The sequence below is a fragment of the Chiloscyllium plagiosum genome, chromosome 9 (assembly GCF_004010195.1).
Source record: "Chiloscyllium plagiosum isolate BGI_BamShark_2017 chromosome 9, ASM401019v2, whole genome shotgun sequence".
Classification (NCBI taxonomy): Eukaryota; Metazoa; Chordata; class Chondrichthyes; order Orectolobiformes; family Hemiscylliidae; genus Chiloscyllium; species Chiloscyllium plagiosum.
This window is the reverse complement of record NC_057718.1, coordinates 38,906,774-38,919,465: the sequence shown is the minus strand read 5'-3', so window position 1 is coordinate 38,919,465 and position 12,692 is coordinate 38,906,774. Positions and strand designations below refer to the sequence as shown.

Here is a 12,692-nt window from a genome sequence, read left to right as displayed (position 1 = left end):
TCTTGAATGGACTTAGGCCTGCTGCAACTGTGGCAAGTTTTGTGACTTTATGCATGCGCTAAATGGTGCAGGAAGGCAGTAGCAACATGAGCCCGTTATCTCTGGCTGAGAGAGCAATGTATAATAAAGCAAGTCTAGAAAATGCAAATCTGGAGTAAAAAACTAAAAGAACACACTTTCATTTACAAAGCACAACTATGGGTGTGCAAAATTCTCTATCATCAAATGGGCTGCTCTCTCATTCACAGAATCATACAATCCCTACAGTGTGGAAATAGGCCCTTCAAGTTGACAATGACTCTCCGAAAAGTAACCTACCCAGACCCATTCCTCTACCCTTTATTTACGCCTAACAAATGCACCTAACCTACACATCCCTGAACACTATGGGCAATTTAACACAGCCAATTCACCTAACCTGCACATCTTTGGAAATGTGGAAGTAAACCAGAGCACCCAGATGAAACTCACGCAGAAACTGTGTGCAAACTCTACAAAGATAGTCGCCCGAGGCTGAAATCAAAACCAGGTCCCTGGCGCTGTGAGGCAGCAGTGCTAACCACTGAGCCATTGTGCTGCCCTACATCTAGAAGGTCAAGCGCAGCAGATCCATGGGAACACCACCATCATTAGGTTCCCCTCTAAGCCACTCACTATCCTTACTTGGAAATATATCACTATTCCTTCACTGTTGCTGGATTAAAATCTCCAATGGCATTGTGGGCCAACCCACAGAAGGTGGACTGTAGCAGTTCAAGAAGTCTTCCCACTGTTGTGCAATCATTCCTTCGGTCAGGATCTATTTGCAGTGTCTATCCTCCATGACTGGTGTCATACAGTCATTCCATCATTGACAGAGACAATTTGTGGTGGTTTAACCCAAGGTCACCTCAGCTCAGGTCAGGGGAGAGATTGATAAGGAGAGTCCTTCATGGTAAACTCAGCTGGTATGGGAATTGAACTCACGCACTCTGTACTGCAAACTGGCTGTCCAACCAAGTGAGCTAATTTACCCCTTTTCTGAAGTATGGCCACCAGGGCAAGTCCTTTTATTACAATGGCACGGTTAGGCAAATTTGTTTGGAGTCATAACTTTAATGTAAGTTATAATTTTGACAGTACCACAGAACAAATCTAGACATTTGGATTTGAATCCAAAGGTAGGCATGCTGCTTAGAGTGAGTGAGCACTATAACAGCAAGTGAACAGCCAGATATGCAGCCTGATGCATACTGTGAGCTGACAGTATGTCCCTGAGCATAAATAGCATTACAATGATTGTTGCCTGTGCAGCCAGAGGTGCAACACTGAAATTAGGAGGCATCTTGTAAGTGGACCAGAGATGTGGGATGAGAGGAGATAGAAGCTGGCACATGTCAGATGCTAATGTCCATAGATGATGTGTGACTGCTGTCAATGGAGAATGCCCAAAACATTGGTGCTCATGGAGTTCTTTTGAAGCAAGTGGCAAGTTGAACCTGCCAAGAATCCCCTCTGGTTTCATATCAAGTTTTCTCAATGATTAGTTTGTATGGTGACTTTGGTAAGATCACCACTTGTGGGGATTCGGACTGCTCACAAAGTGTTTTAACAAGCAATACTGAATGTCAACTGTGAACACGCTGCTGCCTAGCAATAGTGATGATGGTATCCTGCCTGAGAAAAACTTAAAATGCGGCTAACAGAACATTAGGCCTGATTGTATCATTCATCTCACCATAGCCACATTCAGTCTATTGATTTCAAATCCTTAATTTTTTATTCAGGAAACAAAACATTTAGAGCATACAGTTGAAGTCAAGAACCAAAACATGTTCCATTTTTGGCCTCTGTGAATTCTGCTAGCCCTCAAAGTAACATTTAAGCAGAAAAGGCACTAGAAGTACAATAAGAGAGCAATAATTCCTAACCAATTCTTCCCAAGCTTACTTCTAAATAGTTTAGGTTTTAAACATGCAACTGCTGTGAAAAATATAATTCATTTGAGCAAATAGGTTAACTGCAAAACAGCTTTTAAAGTGGAGAGAAAATAAATTTAGTTATCATGTAAATCAGGATTATACAGTTGGTCTGCAGGTGATTTATTATAAATATTAACACATTGTAATAGATATATCAATAAACATAGCGAGCAAAATACAGCTTGGTTGGCAAGCAAAGGCAAAACACTGGACAAATGTGGAAATTAAAAGCAGACTAACAGCTCTGTAAAATATCATATAACCATAAAATCAAATGTTCCTAAATGCTCCTGTGCATTGTAATGATGTGTTATAATTGGGATGTAATTTTTATACTGTAATTCCTGTTTTTGTAAATCATCTAATACAAACCTCACAAGCTCCAAGTAAAGCACCAGGTTTCTGCCATTCAAATAGTTAACAAGCAATTTGTAGGCACAGAGCTCTGCAAGGCTTTATAGATTTATTATGCAAAAAATGTAAAGGTTTGTATTTTTGAAGTTTAATGGATTAATAAATGCAATGCAAGGCAAATGAACCCTTAATTTCTGAAATTAACAAACAGGAAAGGTTGACTGTCAACTATGATGAAAACTAAAAAAGGAATGATTACAATGTATGTTTAAATCAAATTTTGAACAATAAAAAAAGGACTAATGTCCAATTTTTCTTCAATTTTCTGGGAAAATGCTTTACCTCCACTCTGTAAAAGTCACAGGCACAAATATATGTTTCAATATTTTGTGGCACAACATATTGGGGCTCCATTTGATTTATTTTGTAGATAGTTTGATAGTAAGACCAATAACAGTACTGAAAATAAAGAAGAAAAAAATAAAACAGGCATTGGTGAAACAGCTTTCATTACCCTAGAAAGTCCCAAAGGGTAAACGAGTAACAAAGTGATGTTGAAGTGCAATTATTCTTGGAACGGAACTGAACCCAGCATAGTAGCACAAATAGCAATGTGCAAATGACCAGATAACTTTTGTATTGCTGTTGGCTGAGGAACATCTGTTAGTCATGCCTCTCTTATTCTTCAAAACAAGGCCATAGGACTTTTCATATTCACTTGAGAGAATTGGAGATGTTCAAAGGTCTAAAATGTTTGTTCTTTAAAATGTTAAGGATGAAGCAAGCACAGAGTAGACCCAAAACTACTGATCCATTGCAGTTAATCACCAGGCTCTTGAAGTTGACAGGACAAATGTTGTCAAATCAAAGCATAGAATTCTACACCTGACCAGGTGACTTCTAACCAAAGTAAGAGACATTAAGAGAACACCAATACAGGTTGTTCTGGAGAAAACACAGATGTTTCCATTAGCTTGAATCATTCCAAATAAAATAAAGTTTTACAATAAATATTCTGGGATAAGTGTATGATATACGCAGGTGAGTATATTTAGAAACGATCTTGTTAGAAATGGAACACCCCTATTACATAAAGATATGACCTTCAGTGAATTACTCTGTTTTTTAAACACATTTAATTGCTCAGTCAAAAAAATAATTCTGACTCTCACAGTCAACCAAACCTTTAGAAGGACAATATAATTTAACCAAAACTTGATTGTCACAGATTTTTAAGTGCTGCGCTCTTCCATAACTTTGTTGTGATATTGCATAAATCAATGTCTAAATGTCTGAGTATGATTAGCAACAGAGCAAAGACATTTGTCTCTGATATTGAAAAATCCTTTGAGAGTGATCCAATCATCTCCTTGGCAAGAACTTTACTTTCTCTCACCATGCAATGGATTGTAGTGCCTTCCCATGAGGATTTCCAGCATGGCATTGCAGTGATGTCAAGCTGTCCAATGAGCCAACATATTACAACATGTTTTGTTCAGCAACAGTTACTCAGCTTGCAATATAAAACCCCAGTTCCAACTGACTGAAGGAGGCTACTTTTTAATGGCATTAGACTGTAGAGAGGGAATGTTTTCAACTGATCAAATGATTTCAATGATTGTTGATTAATGGAGAGAGTAGGATCAACAGCAGAATCTCTGGCAACATTGTGAGTGATATACCATTAGGGGAGATGGTGACATTGCAATATTGTCATTAGTCTAGTAATGAAAATGTTCACAAGACAATAGTCTAAATCCTACCTGAGCAGCTACTGGAATTTGAATTCTGTTAATAAATCTGGAAATAATAGCTAGTCTCAGTAATGGTGAGCATGACAATTATCAGCAATTGTTGTAAAGACCCATCTGGTTCACTAATACCCTTTAGGGAAGGAAATCTACCGTCCTTGCCCAGTCTTGTCTACACATGACCTCAGGCCCACAAGAATGTGGTTTAACTTTTAACTGCCTTCTGAAATCGCCAGTAAGCCACTCAGGTCAAGGGCAATTCGGGATAGGCAACAAATTCTGGCCTTGCCAGCAATGCCTTCATGCCATGAAATAATAAATAAATAGGAGCTCAAATGCTGAAAGGCCACGCTCAAAATCCCCCCGCAAAACCCAGGCCAGTAAAAGTCCCTAAACCTTATAGGGAATTAGGAACTTCCAAAAGTACAGTACACTCTTATTATGTTGACTTCCTAAAGATCTTGAAGTACTATCAATGGTTCTTACACTAAATCCTGATACTAAAATATTGTCAATTATCTGAGCTGAACCCATTCTGAATAAAACTAAATGTAGCAGGCAAGAACAAAAAATGGCATAATATTTTGCAGCAAATATTCCTGGTATTAGAAGTTAAAATTAGTAGAGGAAATGAGTTGACTACTACCTTATATGGTAAAAACAATGACTGCAGATGCTGGAAACCAGATTCTGGATCAATGATGCTGGAAGAGCACAGTAGTTCAGGCAGCATCCGAGGAGCTTCAGCAAAATCGACGTTTCGGGCAAAAGCTCTTCATCAGGAATAAAGGCAGAGAGCCTGAAGCGTGGAGAGATAAGCTAGAGGAGGGTGGGGGTGGGGAGAGAGTAGCATAGAGTACAATAGGTCAGTGGGGGAGGAGATGAAGGTGATAGGTCAGGGAGGAGAGGGTGGAGTGGATAGGTGGAAAAGGAGCTGGGCAGGTCGGACAAGTCCGGACAAGACAAGGGGACAGTGTTGAGCTGGAGGTCTCCCCCACCCTCCTCTAGCTTATCTCTCCACGCTTCAGGCTCTCTGCCTTTATTCCTGATTAAGGGCTTTTGCCCGAAACGTCGATTTTGCTGAAGCTCCTCGGATGCTGCCTGAACTGCTGTGCTCTTCCAGCACCATTGATCCAGAATCTACTACCTTATATGGACTTGAGAGTCTGAAATGATTTATATTGCAGACTGCCTTAAGTACCACCCATTATGATGATGTCATAACAATGACATTATGATGATGGGTTTAAGAAAGTGAAGAGCTTCAGACTACAAAAGGAGTACAATCAACCATAGGGATCTTGCTCATATACCTTGTTATACAAACTATAATATTAATGTAATGCATACATAGTTCCTATCGTACAATAACTTATATCATATTTAAGAAAACAGCTTGTTCTTGTTAGACTAATGAGTACAAGACCAAGAAGGGCCTGTAGATCGCCAACAGGAAAGGGGAAGGTAGCAGAAAATCTACCAGTTAGTTCTATAATAATGAGCACTGGTAAGGATTCATCTTACAACATGGTGGCAAGTGGTGTGAATTTCATTTAGCAGAGTCCTATACACATACTAGCAAGGAACTGATTAACTGGTTGGCTGGATAGCTGGTCTGCAAAGCACTGATGCCAACAGCACAGGTTCAATTCCCACATCTTGGGCAGAACACTTGATCTCAACATCTCCCCTCACCTGAGGTGTGGTGACCCTCAGGTTAAACCACCACCAGTCAGCCCACTCTAACGAGAGATCAGCCTTATAGGCCGGTCTGACAATTGTTTCGTTTCTTTTAACATGCTGGCAGTAGTGCAGGTCTTAAGAATTCTTGCAGATAGTCAGCATATTAGAAGAGTTAAAATATTCACAAGCCTTTCAGAAGAGAACCTCATGGCATGATTCAACAAGGCAGGATCTACACATGATAGTAAAGGCATTTCAGGCGTTATGAAATGCACAGCAACAAAGGTGAGCTAGGAACTCCAGCAAGGCAATGACATACTCCATCAAATGCCAGTGATCTAGAGGAGTGGTCCTGAGCTGAGCTTCAGCACAGAGCAAATGGCAGAGGTCCCATGAGTAAATTTGAAATCCTAGTGGGTAAGGGGAAAACTTTAAGTGGCACAATTTACAGGCAGAGAAAGCTGGAAGTAAGCAACATACTTGCAACTCTGGTCAAGCTTTGCCACCTTAGCAACATGCAACAGGAGGCACAGCTATAGTCAAATAAATCAAGGGCCACAGAAGCAAAATAAAACAATTTAAGAACAATTTAAGAACAATTTAAGAACACAGACAAAGTTTAACAGAAAAAGTTAGATTACTGAGGTTGCAGAAAAGGTGGTACGCATTTACTTAAACCAACATGCACCAGGATTCATTCAGGTAAAAGCAGTGAAAACATAAGGGATTATTACCTACAGCCGATGACAGCAAGTATCATCGAGGAAAATCCATTAAAGAAAATGTTTCCTTTTTTAAAGGCATCAGAGAATGATTCATTCAGATAAACAGTTAAAAGAAACAGATATTGTTACGAAAGCAGCAAATGTCAGTATTCATTCGGTAAAGCTATTAAGGAAACAGGATATAATATATTCAGGTTTCAGGCAAAAGCCCTCCATTCCTGACGAAGGGCTTTTCGACATCGACTCTCCTGCTCCTCGGATGCTGCCTGACCTGCTGTGCTTTGTCAGCACCACACTCTCGACTCTAAATCTCCAGCATCTGCAGTCCTCATTTTTGCCTACAATATATTCAGGCCATGACTTGTAGGATTCATCCAGAGAAGCTGTGAAAAAAAAAGCAGGAATCCTCCATTTTAGCTACAAAAATGTGGGAAAAGATAATGGTAAAGCTGTGCCATACTAAATTCAAAATTTGTGAATCAAGGAAATCACAATAGGAAGACCTGATTGCTGAAATTACATGGCCAGGAAGTTTTAATTTCTGGAAAGGATCAAATAGAACATAGAACTAAACATCCTCTAGAAAATAATTTTTAAGATATAGAATCGTTTCCAGATTAGATACTAAATTAGAAACGAGAAAAGTAAAAGCACTTTCATATACAGTTGGGAATTTAGCTGATCATGTAATTGCTCTCCAAAGTGTAGAAGAAACAACTGATACTTTCGATTAAGTTCTGAAAGTCTATGACATTTACTTCAACCCAAAACAAATAACATTTCTGAAAGAACAAGAGCTTGTGGAAGAGTTTAGCACCGGGGGAAATTCCTAGATAGCTTCATTATTGATCTCGATAGTTTGGTGGAAAAAAAGGTAACCACTGGAAATTAAAGTCAGAATGCATAAGTGTGTGATTGGAATTGCTGATGACTGTTCAGATTTATTACTGTCAAAGACAGATTTTATTCTAGAGAAAACCATTCTGCTGATAAATAAATCAAATGTCCAAAAGGAGTACAGCATAGGGGTAAGAATTCATCTTACTCTTTTGCTCAGTCATAAAAGTTAAAATCATACAATTATTACTGATTTTTCCTTCATTTCGGGGCTACTTTCCAGTAGGTAAAATATGGGTAATGGAGAAAATGGAGTTGGATCTAAAAACAAAATTTAGCAAAAGAATTTTATTTCGTACACCAAGGTATATAAATATGTAGAATGCAATCTGTATGAATTCGCAAAAGGAGATTAAATTTAAAAATGGTTTGAAACTACATGCAGCACTTTCAATCCGTCTGAATTAAATATGCTCAAATGCCTGTATTCTGGCGAATTTTATCAAGTATTCGCTCAACATTTTGCAAGTAACAACTACCAAGCAACACATTTATCCTGACAAAATAATTGACTTTCCCAATATCAAAACAGATCAGAACAGGATAGATTTGCAGACATTCATTCCTTTTGCGCTTGTTTACAGACCATTGTGAACAGGGCAAATAACGAACCAAATAAACTGAAGAATGCTCAATGAGCAGTGCAAAATAAGGGAAGGAAGAAAGTATGGATTAAGAGAAACTAAAAAGAGGCAGATCCTTTATTTAAAAATTTCAGCATTAATTAAAATCTGAAAAATAAAACTCTATGTTAATTTTCAATTCAGATGGGTAGTACTACAATACGCAGAACTTCTAACATCATTGAGATTATACTTACACTGGGATGAATACGATTTAGCTTTGTATTGCGATTTCCAAGGTTAGTAACAATAAATTCCAATTTCACAATGTTCCAAATTTCAATATCAGGTATTTTGGAGAGACACTAGCATCATGTGATTTCTGGAAGACTATGCCAACTCGGATTCAAATTCCAGAATTCTACATTTAACAGTACATGTGAAATGTCTATTTTGCATTCGTTGTTACAAGAAAACCTAACACAAATTATTTTTTAAAAAACCCTGCCTAGTGTAATACGAGGAAAAAAACAGAATTTAAGAAAGATAGGCTCTCATGTATCTTTCATTTTATATTGTTTAAAATATTGACTTGTTTAACTTGATACCCATTCTGCAGGATTGTTATACAATTATGATCACACAATTAATAAATATTAATTACTTGTTCAGTTTCTTCAGTCAATGTTTGTCATGCACCCAGGTATCAAACCACTCTGATTAGTAAGAATGTAATACAATACAATTTACCTGCACATAGCACCTCAGCTGAATCTATGTCCATCAACATATTATTAAGATCTTTATCTCAGATGGGAATTGCCAAATGTCTTTGAGGTGATATTTTTACATTAGATTTTCTCCTTTTGTTTACAGACTGCTCCTAATAGCGAATGTCACTTCCTTTCAAACCAGTGTACCATTACCTGCTGAAAGCAAAGAAAATGTAACAAATGCCTGAAGCTTGCCACTGTACTTCAGCATTTCAACTTTGGAAGGTGTTAAAATGTGCACTCTGACTCAGTCTACAAATTTAATACTTTTTTAAAACAATAAATTGAGAAATAAATATTACTACGTGAGAAATATTCTTAGCAACCTATACAAACATCATTATTCTTCTTAACATAAGAATGTCTGCGTGGGTTTCCTCCGGGTGCTCTGGTTTCCTCTTACAACCCAAAGATGTGCAGGTCAGGTGAATGGGCCACGCTAAATTGCCCATAGTGTTAGGTGCACCAGTCAGAGGGAAATGGGTTACTCCTTCGAGGGTCGGTGTGGACTTGTTGGGCTGAAAGGCCTGTTTCCACACTGTAGGGAATCTAATCTAAATATGTTAATTTGATTATAAAATCAACAGGTGGTAAACTGAGAGTTGAATCATTAATTAGTTTGTGATCTTACTCCACATAGTTTCAAGTAAACAGATATATTGTTGCAATATAGCCAAAATATCACACCCTTAAACAGCCAACAAAAGGAATTCAGAAAGGTCTTTCTTATAACCACTACAGTCAGTCGTGATTGAATTGAAATTTCTCCAACAAATATACTTATCGTATAGTTGCTCATCAGACAAACTGAGTCAGTTTTTCTGTTGTTCTCCATAGATGCTGGCTGATTCACTGAGTTATTCCAGCCAATTTTGCTCTTGCTTTGGATTTCAATTATTCACAATATTTGTCGACAAGTAAAAGAAATGGCTTGCCGGCTTTCCAAGAAGCTCACTGATCTGTTTGAAACCCCTGAGTGAATTGGGGGGGGTGGGTCAACGTTTTCAAATCGCCAACAGGGACATGTACTTGACACAATTACACTGTTTAGTTACTCAATGTGATGGAGCATATTAAATCACTCAAGGACAGGACACTGTCGCTTAACACTAACGCTGATGACAACAGAAAACAACTGTAAAACTCCAAGGTACATGGGAATCTAGGGTGGTGCTTCCCAAACATTTCCTATTCAGACTTTTGAAAGTTGAAAATTATCATGACCCCATCAATGAACGCAGTTAGAGTGAGGGTCTGTTAGAGCAGGGTACGGCTGCTGTAATTGGTCCAATCTACCATTGTATTACTACCTCAGATTTCATGACCCTACAATTTTGGCATGCAACCCCAACTGGGTCCCAAACCCCACTTTGAGAAATCCCTGATCTTTGTGTTCAAGAGTACATGTACATGCTAGTGTGCAAATGCAAGTAATTAAGAAGACTAATGAAACGCATCATGTATTACAAGAGGAACTGAACATGCTTCAGTTATATGGAGCATTGGTGAGACCATATATCAAATACTGTGTTGTACCCTAGGCCCAACTGAGGGGCTATTCCCCTTAGATGTTCATACACGGTCACTTGGTTAAAGCATATGCAGTGCGTTTGTTGTGGCATATGCTGCAAGTGTGACACTTGCATCATATGGTACCATACAGCAACGTGTCCACCCCTTGACTGATCACTGGTGGCAAACATGACAGGCTATTTGGCTTTGTAACTGCACAAAACTGCAAAGCAAAATAGAAGTACAGTGTGGCTGTAAGCTCTGAATGATGCAGCAATGCACAAAAGACAAGATGCACACTGCTGTGAACACCTAAGCAGGTGTAAAGTGAGTGAACACGAAGACAGTAAGCAAAAAGCCTGAGATGTACTATTTTCCAATGCATGAAACAGGTGCCTGGTAAATTCCAAAGTGACGAATTGAGCTATTTTCTAAGTGAACCATAAATGTGTCATAATATGGTGCAACTGGTCCATTTCTGTTGTCAACCTCCTTAGACTAAAGATGCAAGTCACTGCGCATGGAATGTGCCAAGGTGTTAACCAACATGGAGGTGCCAGCTGCAAGTTATAGCCACCAGGAGAGTGTCAGGAAATGTTACCTTCTAGTTTTTCTCCACTGCCAGGTAAAATGTCAGCCTGAATATAATCTTTTTTTTTTAAACACAGAATCCCTACAGTGTGGAAACAGGCCATTAGGCCCAACAAGTCTTTATTTCAATTGTTTAAGTATGCTGAAGGTCTTCATTCATTCTTTATGGCTGTCTTCACATTGAAATGGATATTTTCACATCCTTAGTCACAGTACATGGACTGCTGCTTACTTAGCAGTATTGATAATTCATGTTTGAAAGATCTACAGTTGAACTCCTCAATTCACTGCCAAAATTGTGTGACACAGTCAGACTGGTTACAGCCTAATGCAATCTCCAACATTAATCCTTTCAGAAGCATTCGGTGACAGAAGTCACTGACCTGAAATATTTGGCAATGTGTTACATTCCCGGGTCGAGAGTTTGAAAACATGGGAGGGAGAAGCAGTTGTTGGCAGAAAGATTTGAGTCGGAAGATCTAATGAGTGTCCGGCTCACCATCTACCATAACCTGCCTGCCATTTTCAAGAGATGGTGGGGTTACTGGATAGTCTGTCTGCAGGGTAGCCAGCTTTTAAGTGGACAGGTCACCATCGAGCAGGCTGACTGTTGCAATTCAGACTCTGCTTCTCTCCACCGATACCACCAGAGCCATAGAGTGTCTCTTTCATTCAGATAACTGATGAATCACCCTCCCTCTCAAAAACGTTTTGATCCTATACACTGTGCATCTGCTTAAAAGGCAGAAACTGTCCACTTTTCCAGGCAACTCTCTGAGATATTAGTTTTGAATTTATGTTTTTAAAAAAAAGGATTTATTGTAAAAACAAAAGTTACTTCTAGGCAGCGCAGAAGGTGCAGGGAGGGGTGCTACCAGTGTTGCAGGGGAAGGAAGCGCTCTTACTTCTGGAGAGTTGGTACACTTCATGGAAGGAGTAAAAGTGAAATCCGACTGTGATGGCGAGGTAGAAACTGAGCTCCCAGGAGGGCAGACAGGCGCTCGGCATCGCTCTGTAAACACACAGGGGAAAAGTCAGCTGCAAAAACACAAAGGTGCACAGCAGCTTCAACAACAACAATAAACATGAGCGTCTGATACCGAGCTGCAGCAGCCGCACTAACCCGCGACCCGCCCGAGCTGCCGAACACTCGCGCTGCTCCCGGCGGATGATGTTTCCCCTCCGAAAGCCGATCGTGGCTGCACCGTTACAAGCCGGTGGTTGCGGCGGTGAATGAGTACCGGAGGGAAACTGGTCGCGGCTCCTGGAAAGGTCCCGTTTGTTAACCCGCAGCTTTGTTAAATATTCGCGTCGTGTCCTGTAGTTGTAGGAGTTCAACACTCCTATATCTGAAGGATAAAATCGGATGTTTTTTTTTAATAAAGACAAGAGTTTTGACATTCCAGCTAAATATAAGGAGTGTCTGGATGGAAAGAAAAGATCAGGCAAGTTTGGACTGAGGGGGCTTCACCATTCCCAAATTTTCTAACTCCACATAATGGTCAGGGTTTTTATTACATGGTCACAGAAAGGTGTTAATAAGAATGTGCAAAGTACAACATGACACGAAGAAGTTACAGAGGGTCAAAGAATGATTTAATTACCAGTTGAAGCTGACATTTTAAATTTGCCACTTTGTAGTCCTGTCTGAAGAGACGAAAATCTTCAATTTTCTTACATTCTCAACTAAGACAGGGAGCAGCATGAATGGCCCTGGCGTTCACTCTAATTATTTAAAGACTAGTTTACGAATTCCCAGACGAATGGTAATGTGGTTTGTGGTTTTCTAAATGTCACTTTGTGTGACAGGTGTAACAGAGGCTAATGTAGTGATTGTAACCAAGTCAGCCAAATTTACCACATGCAGTATGAGTGCCCTGAT

At 39.3% G+C, this 12,692-nt stretch overlaps 1 protein-coding gene across 7 annotated transcripts in view; it reads right to left on the bottom strand.

Moving 5' to 3' along the window:
• hhat (hedgehog acyltransferase) overlaps positions 1-12,467 on the bottom strand; it is a 238,649-nt gene extending 226,182 nt beyond the window's left edge. For 3 of the 7 annotated variants that reach the window (XM_043695744.1, XM_043695743.1, XM_043695745.1), the window contains exons 1-3: positions 12,415-12,467; positions 11,934-12,159; positions 11,716-11,822 (exon numbers count right to left, since the gene is read on the bottom strand). In XM_043695744.1, the coding sequence (XP_043551679.1) occupies positions 11,716-11,822; positions 11,934-12,159; positions 12,415-12,430 (349 nt within the window). In that variant the 5' untranslated portion in view covers positions 12,431-12,467. Of the gene's footprint in view, positions 1-8,684; positions 8,864-11,715; positions 11,823-11,910; positions 12,170-12,414 lie in introns of those variants that run through there. The other 4 variants (XM_043695749.1, XM_043695746.1, XM_043695747.1 and 1 more) reach the window with 4 other exon arrangements.
• Between the last annotated feature and the right edge of the window lie 225 nt (positions 12,468-12,692).